Here is an 11,358-nt window from a genome sequence, read left to right as displayed (position 1 = left end):
CCTTTCCGCTGGTCGCCTGGCCTGGGACAGAGAGGACGCCATGTTTGGCCTTGTGCTGAGAGAAGCAGAGGAAGCAGGTCTGCCGAGGGACGAGAGTAAAGTGGACATGCTGGAAGAAGCTGAAAGAAAGGCCCAGAGAGGGAGAGCGGCCTGTCTGGCTTCTCAACGGCTTTCAAGACCCTCGTTCTGGTTCTTCTTGAAGCCTGGCTGCCTCCTGCTCTTGGGTTCCATGAAACATCTTTAAAGGCTTCTATTAAATTCCCCTCTTTTGCTTTAAAAGAAAAAAAAAAAGCAACATGTGAGCAGCTCTATTCTAACCCTGAAAGCTAAGTTTAATTTTCTTGTTCTTTAAAAAAAAATTTTTTCTAAACACATGCTCATTGTAGAGATTTTAATTAGCTCTTTTCATTATAAAAACATTTTTGTTACATCTATACATTCTGAAAATATAAAAATGAAAACTACCCATAACGAGATACATACATGTTTGAAAAAAGATGTGTACAAGCTGTTCATAGCAGCACTATTCATAAAGGTCCCAAACTGGAAACTATCCTAATGCCTATCAAGAAACTGAGGAAATAAATTGTGGTGTTGTCTTGACATGAGTACAGCCATGTTTGGCCGCTCCATTGACCTATAGCCACCAGCACAATAAGAAATATAAAAGCTGCTTTCTGCGTGGTGGAACTGGCCCTTCTCCCACGGAGAGAATTGCAAGTTGTAACATTTCAAGGCTCTTGGAGCATCATAGCACAGGATGGACTGGCCATCTGTGCCGCGCTAAGACGATAACCAAAGAGAACAATGCACGTACACAATTACTGGGCTGGGACGTTAGCCAAGGGGCTCAGTGCGCGTATGCCACTGATAACCATTTGTGCATGGGAACACTAGATGCTTGCTCTGTAAACTCTGTAACTGCTTATATAAACTGCTGGAGACTGAGACCCGGTGAGAGTTCCACCTGTGGAAGGGATGCCTTGCCCAGGACGTGTGATCCTTGCCCAGCCGTGTCGATTGACAGGACTCTCCCGGCAGTGGGGCGTGGATGTTGAGTAATTGATTTATTGTGAAGTAATTGATCTGATGTGTTCTCTTTTCCGTCAATCTGGTGTTTCTCTTTCGGGTTGATTTGTGTCATTTCCCTTCAATCGATCTGGTGTTTCCCTTTCCGATCAATCTGGTGTTTCCCTTTCCGATCGATCTGATGTTTTTCCCTCTTATTATATGACCTATTCGGATCTGCTGCTATCTCAGCCGATGTGGATGTTTTCCCTTTCCAGTCGAGCTGGTGTTTTTTCCCTCTTATTATTTGACCTATTCGGATCTGTTTGCAGACTATTGCCTTTACTATCCTCTATATAATAAAATATACCTTCAGTCCATTTGTTTGGAGTGGAAAGTTTCTTTTACGTCTCCGATCAAATCCCCAAACCTCTCATAACAGTGTCTTCACACAATGGAACACTATACAGCAACGAAAACAAGGCATCCACAACGGCATGCAACAACTTAATCTCACGTGACGGTGAGTGAGCAAAAGACACAAAGGTGCAAACTTTATTATTCCACTTATATAAAATGCAAAGACAGACAAGACTAATCTTCTCTGTTAGACGTTAGGACAGTGGTTATACTTGGGGGTGATGGTGAATGAAAGGGGGCCCGAGGAGGGGCTTCTGGGATGCTGATCACGTTGTTTCCTGATCTGGGTGGTGGTGACATGACTGCATTCACCCTGTGAAAATTCATCGAGCTATTCATGTAGGATAAATGTACTTTTCTGTATGTATGGTTATATTTCAATAGATTTTTTTTTAAATAGCTTTTAATTCCAGTACTGACAGTAGTAGGGGTTTTTTTTCGGGGGAGAGGGTAATTAAACTTTCTCTTTTTCTCTGCTTATTCTAGAAAACGATTCTGGTCAGACCTATGCTGCTGGTGCTTGCTTTTTTGGTGTGTTTTTGTATCATTTCCCTCACTGCTATTATATGCATCCTTGTCTTGATAAAACATCTTCAAAACATCTGTATTATCAGTTCTGCTGGAATCTAAATTATTCAAATTGATGGAGATAACAGTTTCATTTAGGGTCAGGCTGACAGCCTGTCCTGTCCTGCTGCTCCTGCCAGTCTCCATCAGCACCCTCGGCCATGCAGCCCCAAGGGGCCTCATCAGTGACTGTATTTCAAGGGCAGGCGCCAGCCCAGCAGTGTGATGAAGGAGGTGCTCCTACAGAGGTTGAGCGGCGAGAACAGTTCCATCCCCAACTCGCGGCATGACTGAGCTTTCATGATCTGAAAACTTTCAGATCCTTTCCCTACGGCCTTAAACTCCAGCCACCTACTCACTGTGTGCGCACACACGCATGCACACACACACACACTGGTTGCCTCGTGAACCTCGGTGAGGCCTTCCCTATTATCCCCATGTTAAGGCACACATTTTGTACTGCTCTTGCTCACTTGCATATCCATCTCCTCATTCACGCATTCATTTACTCATTCAATAAATTTACTTACTGAGCACCTCCTTTGTGCCAGATGCTGTTGTTAGGTGAGAGCAATCAGCAGTGAGCAGGACAGACCCTCTCCTTGGAGAGTTCAGTCTAGGGAGGGAGGCATATGTCAATTAACCACACATATTCCTTTAGTTACAACTGTGAAGGAAACCCACAGGGCGATTTGAGAGGTACTAAGCAGAAGGACCTAACTGGATTGTGAGGAGAGGAGCAGTCAGGGAAGGACTCCCTGTGGAGGTGAAAAGTAGGTTGAGGCCAGAAAGATGAATGGAAATTCCCCAGGTGAAGGACAACATTCCAGATAGAAGGAAGAGCATGTGGGAAGGCTCTCAGGCAGGGGGGAGCTTGGTGCTTTGAGGGACAAAGAGACCAGTGTGGCTGGATCCAGCTTAGTGAGTGAAGAGGTAGGAGCCACACCGTGCTCCTTTTGGGCCATTTTAAGGAGTGAGATTTATCCCAAGAGCAGTGTGAAGTGGAGGAGGAGGGGAGTGGTGTGCTGAGCAGATTTTTCTCGAAAAGCTTGCTCTGCCTGGCTTCAGTGCTATTAAACCCGAGTTTCTCAACCATGGCACTACTGACACTTTGGGCCAGTAATTCTTTGTTGTAGGGGGCTGTCCTGTGCATTGTAGGATGTTTGGCAGCATCCCTGGCCTCGCACTACTAGCCATCACTGGCACCTCCTCTCTCCCCAGTTGCGGAAACCAAAGATGTCTCCAGACATTGCCAAATGTCCCCTGGGTGGCAAAATCGCTCCTGACAAAGAATGTACCAGACCATTTATTTGGTTCAGCCCACTTAGTTTTCTCTGATGATGGTTTGCCATCTTCCCTCCCTCCGCTCCTAGATACCCATGTATGACGTGCACAGGCACAAACACATGTGCATGCTGTCGTGACTGTGACACCCTTACAGGCCATACTTGCCTCTGGCTCCCCAAACACCCACCAACGTTCTGCACAGGCAGAGGCTTGATATTCGCTTCTCCAGAATATAACACCAGGGAGGCGTAAATGGTTAACATTTCACCCTGTTCTTTCCAACAACTTAGAAAATCTACTCCCTGTTCAATCTGGTTCTCATCACCATTCCTGCTAACAGCAGCTACCTGGCATGTTAAGCACTTAAACTGTTAGTTGCTATTAGCAGGCATGGGAGTTGCACAACCTTTTCTCATCCGTAAAATGGGAGAATATCTGGTGGAGTTGATCCTTTACAGACATCATTCAATCCTTACAAACCAGAAGTAGTCAGCAATGATTCTGGATGAGTCTCTTAAGAGATAAAGTTTCCTCAACTAGTTCAGTGATGGAGCTGCGATTCAACCCGAGGCCTGAGTGCAAGGCCCAGGACTTTAACTCTTAAGTCACCCTGCCTCCCTTCCAAGGCCTTGAGGGGTCATCCTACTCCTCCAAGGTAGAATTCTGGAACTAGAAGGGAACCGGCATTTATCTAGCAGCTGACCATCTCTGTCCCAGCTCTGCCTGACTTCTCCCAGGAAGCCCTGCCCCTCCCCACCATCTTGGGTCCCTGTCTTATTTTAGCTTTATCCAGCATATAACGCTTGTCTGCTGGCAAGGGATAAACACCCAAACTTTAACCCTGCTCACTCTCCCTTCCTCTCCTCCTTTTCCTCTAGTCAGGCCCTGAACCAAGTGCTTTAGTCCATCATTACATTTCACCCTCAGGTGAATTTCACCCTCAGATCTCCCTCAGGGAGATCCCCCTGGCCCCACGTTGCAGATGATGATGAGGCTTACAGCTGGTGAATGGTGAAGAGCAAGATTGGAATCCAGACTATTCAGTTGTGTCACACTTCAGACTCCCAACTCTTGACCACGCTGCTGCCACCTGCTTCTCAGCTGGGCCATCAAGGGACAGGCAGTATCACCAGAGCTGACTGCGGATCTTGCAAAAGCTGACGTCTTATATTGCACCTCTGGTAGATAAATATAAATCCTAAACATCTCAAATCTCCCATTCCTCCCTTCAGGAAGCACCGATCTAGTCCTTCATATGAGGAAACGGAACCAGAAACTATGCCCATCTGCCAGGCTCAAAAGAAACCCCTTATACAACGGCCAACCATCCTGGTGTCCATGTCATTTTCCCTCTCACTTCTAATCTTACCTATCACCTACTCAAGCTCTGTAGAGAAAGCTCACCTTGCCATTAGTGTGACCCTGGCCTTGTCACCTCCCTGGACCCAGTGAATATGTCACAACCTACCTTGAATAGTGAGACTCAGATATTTTTTTTTTTTGGTGAGGAAGATCAGCCCTGAGCTAACATCCATGCCAATCCTCCTTTTCCCCCTTTTTCTCCCCAAAGCCCAATAGTTATGTCACAGTTGTATATCCTGCTAGTTGCTGTATGTGGGATGCCGCCTCAGCATGGCTGGACAAGCGGTGCATCGGTGCGCACCCGGGATCTGAACCCAGGCTGCCGGTAGCAGAGCATGCGCACTTAACCGCTAAGCCAAGGGGCCGGACCCTCAGGTATTTCTAATACTCCAAAATGGTTAGAAATTTCCCTGTCACACGACTGCCAGTTAACTGTATCAAGTCCCGCTGCTTTGGACTTGACTAACACTTTTAGCATGTTATCATTTACCAACTGCTATCCACATAGTGGCAGCTGTCTTTGAATGTGAAGGCAACACTGATGCAATTAGAGAAAATATTTGAAATCTAGGGGCTCGTAAAGGAAGTTGAGATGTGTTCCAAAGATCTGTTGGCAGCTCCAGGTTGCTGGGTTGGTTGGTATTCTGCAGCCCACTCTCAAACTTCTGGTAAGCACAGGGGTCCTTTTGAAGGACTGCAGTCATCTGAGCTTCCTAATGTGGTTGCAGGTAGGAACTCTTAATGTGCAACCCCCTCCACCACTTGCTGCACACTATACACAGCACCAACATCTCCTGCCACTTGCCTTTTCAGCTATGTCCAGCACAGGCTCCCTACAAGCTGGGTAGGGAGTTAACCCCAAACTTGATTCCCCTTTCCCTTGCTGCTGCAGTTTCACACCAATTCCACAAGTAATTAGGGCACTTTTATTTCCTCCCACCTTTTTCAGACATTTGCTATGGCTTGCGTATTAGCCTTTTATTAGCCTAACATACCATATTTGTCTATCAACCGATTAATCCCAAGTATCTAGAACAGTGCCAAGTACATAAATGCCCAGTAAATTCAAATTTATTAAGTGTAAAATATTCTTTTAATTTCTTTCAACCATTTAAAAATGCAGAAATTTAGTTCACAGGCACAACAGTTTGCCAATCCCCGGTTCAGATTCCTACTCTTATTGAAAACCGACATCACAGAAGAGCATATAAAGATGCTATTTAAGAATGTGCTACCCTCAGGTCCAAGGGTGACACAGACGCACTTCCCACAACATAAGGTGTAAGAGCCACTAGCCACACTCCAGATGCTGGGTAGCCAGAAAACATTTCTATCATTGCAGAAAGTTCTATTGGACAATGCCGTGTGAGATCTGGCAGGAGGGGGAATTCCATACTTCACAAACCAGAATACAACAGCAGTTCAAACAAAAGGTCTCACATATTTATTACTGAACCAACCTACTAGTTCAGACGCATAGAAACAAAGAGTAAGAGCAATTCCCGTATAAGACACATCCAACTGTCCAGATAGTGGCGTTTCAGAGTGATATGCTAAGATGCAAGTGACCTGGAGACAGCATAAATATGTGTCAGCTCAGCTGCGATTCCTTACAGACCCAGCTTGGTTCTTCTCCAATGTCTCCGCTTGGAGTTGTACCTACACAGAAGGAAACTGCAAGTTACAAAGGCAGTCTGACCTCAACTTAGCTGCTCACACTCACCACAAATTTTGCCTTTTAAGTACCATAAAATCCTTGAAAGGCAAAGGGTCCCGTTTCTCCTTCCTTTAACAAGTTTGGAGCTCTTTTTGGAGAGTAAAAAATGATTTGCTAGATGTATTTAAGAACTAGTCAAATCAATTTTTTACCTCTCAAAACGATTCCAGAAAACACACTGGTTCTTAACTGGGCAAGGAGTAGTAGGGACGCGCTCTCTCTCCAAGCCAAGGCTACACGCACAGCACCCACTTTTGACCAACAGACCTGGGGTAGATCCAGAGACACGTATTTGCACCCTTCCTTCTAAACATCAAAAACAGTCATTTCTACATAATGAGTCACACATAAAATCCCCTCCATAATTTTTACAATAGATTAACACCCCCATTTCAATACCAAGGCAAATGATTTGCAGAGCTAAGGCCATCTCAGAATTGTCCATGTCAATCTGTCGTGATTTTACCCTCATAAAGGCAAAATCAAAAATGATCAACACAAGATTTTCTTTCAGCAGGATAATGTCAGTACTTCCACAAAATGAAGCACTGTAATTGCAACCTGCTTTCAATACATTTTAAATGTTGGAAGACAACTGAAGCAATAGCAAAATTATTCTATTGTGCCAATTCTCTGGGCCAAGAGTGTATAATCCTAAATACAAAATACCTTCCCAACTCTAGGAGACCACAGAGCAAGAGACTAATACTGATAACTGCAAGTACCCTCTATTGAGCTAGACACTGAGGTTTATATAAATCAGAGTTCTATGCTAGCTTCATTATTCTGGGCTCCTGAGCTTTAAAGTCTTTATCTTGCAAGAGGGACCCCACTTGCTAGGCCCATTCTACAGCGTCAGCTTAAAAATGCTTTGAAAATAAGAATTTTTGTAATAATATTTGCTATGTCCTCCTCTGTGGTCTTCTGGGCTCAATTATTTGGGAGAACCAGGAAATCTAATACTTCATTTTAAATAAACCAAAGTTCTGAAAGCTGTTAACACACAAGGGCTGTCAGCCCTTGGGCAAATCTGATTTTTGTTTCGGGTGAGGAAGATTAGCCCTGAGCTAACATCTGTGCCAACCTTCCTCTACTTTATACGTGTGATGCCTGCCACCGCATGGCTTGACAAGTGGTGCGTGTGTCTGCGCCCGGGATCTGAACCTGCGAACCCCAGGCTGCTGAAGCAGAGTGCGCGAACTTAACCATTATGCCACCTGGCCAGCCCCTGCAAATCTGATTTTTGATGCTTATTTTTCTTCCCTTCAAGACCCGTCTGGTCTCCAAAGAGCAGTGGGGCTGAATGCCAGGCAGGAGACCTGACTTTTAGGTCTAGTCTTGCCTGGAGTTGGCCTTGATGACCTTGGAGGTCCTTTGTAGCAATTCTGGTAATGTCTTTCTTCCAAAACCATCAATTCAACTACTACTGCAGTAGAGAGTAATCGTCCAACCTTTAGAAAAGACAAACACTTCAAAAATGGATTGGGTGAGGGGTCGGTCCTGTGGTGTAGGGGTTAAGGGCGCGTGCTCTGCTGCTGGGGGCCCGGGTTCGGATCCCCGGCATGCACTGGTGCACCGCTTGTCAGGCCACGCTGTGGCGGCGTCCCATATAAAGTGGAGGAAGATGGGCACGGATGTTAGCCCAGGGCCAGTCTTCGTCAGCAAAGAGAGGAGGGTTGGCATCAGATGTTAGCTCAGGGCTGATCTTCCTCTCACACACACAAAAAATGGATTGGGTGAGCAACATGGTCTTGCCCACTGGAATGTGTAATGAGACAGCCTTCCACCTTATGTTCTAGCTCAGATGTGAGACAACCAGGAAATTAACAAATATCAGAGGAGTGTCTGTCCCTAAGCCCAGCTGTGGGCTGGGTACTGTCCAGAAAGCCAGAGAAAACACATTAAAAAAAAAAGAAAGAATTTCAGAATAATGGCACAGAATGAATCGAAATGCATATAACTTTCAATTGTATATTTATGCCCAAAAAGTAATCTTAAATTAAAAAAAAAACAAAAACAACAAGGGGTTGTGGGGTCCTTACCTGATTTTATTACCAGTTTTCATTCGAATCCATTGGGGAATGGGACGATTCTGCTTTTGTTTCTTGGCCAGGAATCGCTTGATCCTAAAAGTCTTGTGAGAAGACTGGGAAGGAAATGCAATCAATTTAGACAGCAATACCAGAGCTTGCTGGTAATTCAAAGTCAAGAACTTCATCAATGCAACAAACATTTGATTGTTCAATACATACCAAAAACAATCCTCTCTATGCTAAACCCATCCCGCCCTTTGCTTTGGTCCTCACAATTTCTCTGGAGGCAAATACCATAATTCTCATTGTTCAAATACACATCAGTAGAGTCAGGGACGTAAGTAAACCTGCCCCAAATCAGAGTTTTACTGTGCAGAGCTGGGATTCAAATTCAGGTCCTCTCTGCTCCAAGGCTAGGGTGCCTTCCAGTCTTCCCTGCTCACCCTAGGACTCGGGACACCACATCCGAGATGGCTAGGACTTGGAAACTTGGTTTTCACGAAAGAACACAGCTCTTGGTCAACCAGAACCTATCGCTTGCAAGTCAATGAGTTTCAGTGCACTACTTTGTAAAGCAAGGGTACCTACTTTCAAGGGTCATTGAGAGTAAGACACAAAGTCCCCGTCATTCGGTAGATCCATTCTAACCCACTGACCATTTTGGTATTAACCCTAACTCTATTTAAAATGTCACTTTTTCAAGGATGACTTTCCCAATTTCCAGTTGCATTTCTGGTTTTCATCAACTTGGGTCATCTAAGCCCAACCCCAACCACTCTCCTCCCCCGTTTGCAGGACAATCCGGAGAAATGGCAAGAGTGCTGGTCTAACGTCTGGTTAATTTGGCCCAACACACCTTGCATAATGATAGGGGCCGTTATAAAGAAGGCAAAGACAACACTCCTCTCTCCCAGCTCACAGTCGTAAATTTTATGTCAACTAATAAACCTTTAAAACACCACATACTGATTCTCTCCATAAACAATTTTAATTTCTCAGGGAACTATCACGGGAAAAACCCACGACACTGACTGTCCGCGGCTGGCGTTTTACGGAGAACGCCCTTTCGGCATATAAATTCACAAAACCGCTTCTTCCAGGCCCTTCCACGGGGTGCCGCTCAAGTCCCTGAAAAAAGGGCTAAAAAGTGCCTAAGTTCACAGCGTGGTATGTTCCTGGACACCAAGGTAAAAAATTTCCGACACCCAGCAGCCCACGTTTCTTTGTCGATACCCAGCACGCCCCGCGTGTTGCTGGTAGCCCGCAGTCGGGCCACGACTCCTGGGGTGTCCCCTCCCCGACTTTTCTCCCTGCCCTAGAATTACAGCTCGCTCCGGGAGAAGGGCGAAGCGAAGCGGGAATCCCTTCCCTCCTGGGCGGCGCCAGGTGCAGAGGGCGCCCCCTCGGCCCTCGCGGCGCCACCGCGGCTCGCTCCTTCCCAGAAGCCTGTTTGCTCGCTAGCTTCCCACCAGGCCCGCGGCCTGGAGCGGTCGCCAAACTCGACCTTTTCTGGAAAAAACCTTAAAAAGGCTCCCGCACTTCGACGCAGCCCCCGGCGCCGGCGAGCTCACGGAGACCCCAAGTCTCGCGAAGCCACCCCGGAGCGGATGGTAACGGATAGACTCACCATAGCGAGGACCACAGTCAACCGCACGCACCACGATCGCGGAGAAAAAGGAAGAAGCGGGCGGAAGGACGTAGTTAGAAGGCGCTCCGGAGGCGGGGTTTGGGAGTGACGTCACGCGCCGACCACAACCTCCTGTCGGCCCCACCCCCGCGCGCGCTTCCGAGAGGCCGTGGGAAACCGCGCTCGCTCGTGCAAAATGGAATTCGCTTTGCTTCACTTCCGTGAGTGGGTGCCTCAGGGGCCCGTCAGTGTGCCAGGGGCAACCTGTTTCGTGGGTGAGGCAGACAGCCCGTGATAGATGCCAAAGCAAAAACCCTTCCGAAAGCACAGGAAGCACAGTGGGCGGGGCTTACGCCAAGGGAGCGCGAGGGAGACGTCACGTCCGAGCGCAAGGGACTTCGGTCCTGGGTCTGGGAGGGAGCGCGCCGAGGGGCGGGGCTTGCCCCGCCCCGCCGCGGTGGCCTGGCGGGACAACTTCCTGGCCTTTTCTTGACTGCGGGTAGTAGTTTCCACCTGGCTGGGTGGTGCGGGACGGGAAATCACAGTGATGTTGGAGGAAGCAGGAGAGGTCAGTGGGGGCTGGACTAGATGGGCCCTGTAAGTCTAGGGACGGCCATGGAGCGTTAGGCTGGGCAAGAGGTTGCCAGTCAAGGTTTAAGCTGAGTTCAGTACAGAACCTTTTCCTTGGCTCCTAGGAAGCCCAGACTGACTGTACTGACTGTAACCACTTTGGCAAAATGTACAGGAATTAATGGCATACTTTTTGGATGTTAATGATCCCCATTTTCATCTTTTTCTTCTCCCCTTTTAAAAACAAAATCCTCTGTATCTTTGCAGTCACCTCAAGCATTTTTGCACCAATAGATTAAGGTAAGGGTTTTTAACCTGGGGTCCCCAAAGAGTCCATGTATAGACTGCAAAATGAACTTGGATAAAAAAATCACAAATTCGGTAGCCTCTATGGAAAACGGTATGGAGATTCCTCAAAGAATTAAAAATAGAGATGCCCTATGATCCAGCTATCCCACTACTGGTAATCTATCCAATGAACATGAAATCAATAATCCAAAGGGGCTTATGCACCCCTATGTTCAATGCAGCATTATTCACTATAGCCAAGAAGTGGAAGCAACCTAAGTGTCCCTCGACTGACGATTGGATCAAGAAAATGTGGTATATATATAAAGTGGAATAGTACTCAGCCATAAAAAAAGACAAAATCGTCCCATTTGCAACAACATGCATGGGCCTGGAGGGTATTATGTTAAGTGAAGTAAGCCAGAAAGAGAAAGACAAACACTGTATGATTTCACTCATATGTGGAATATAAACCAACA

At 46.6% G+C, this 11,358-nt stretch overlaps 1 protein-coding gene and 1 non-coding gene across 2 annotated transcripts; both read right to left on the bottom strand.

Moving 5' to 3' along the window:
• Positions 1 to 5,699: 5,699 nt before the first annotated feature.
• Positions 5,700 to 10,270, bottom strand: RPL39 (ribosomal protein L39). The gene is made up of 3 exons (XM_004442282.2): positions 10,022 to 10,270; positions 8,404 to 8,507; positions 5,700 to 6,303 (listed from the first exon to the last, which is right to left on the bottom strand). Exons 1-3 carry the CDS (start codon positions 10,022 to 10,024, stop codon positions 6,255 to 6,257), a joined length of 156 nt encoding a protein of 51 aa, XP_004442339.2. The 5' UTR covers positions 10,025 to 10,270; the 3' UTR covers positions 5,700 to 6,254.
• LOC147911800 (small nucleolar RNA SNORA69) lies at positions 6,797 to 6,929 on the bottom strand. Its single transcript, XR_015550755.1, has one exon. It is a non-coding gene; the product is annotated as a small nucleolar RNA SNORA69 (small nucleolar RNA).
• Positions 10,271 to 11,358: the final 1,088 nt, after the last annotated feature.

The sequence above is a fragment of the Ceratotherium simum genome, chromosome X, assembly GCF_057802395.1.
Source record: "Ceratotherium simum simum isolate JZ-2026a chromosome X, ASM5780239v1, whole genome shotgun sequence".
In the NCBI taxonomy this organism is placed as follows: Eukaryota; Metazoa; Chordata; class Mammalia; order Perissodactyla; family Rhinocerotidae; genus Ceratotherium; species Ceratotherium simum.
This window is presented reverse-complemented; position numbering and strand designations above follow the sequence as displayed.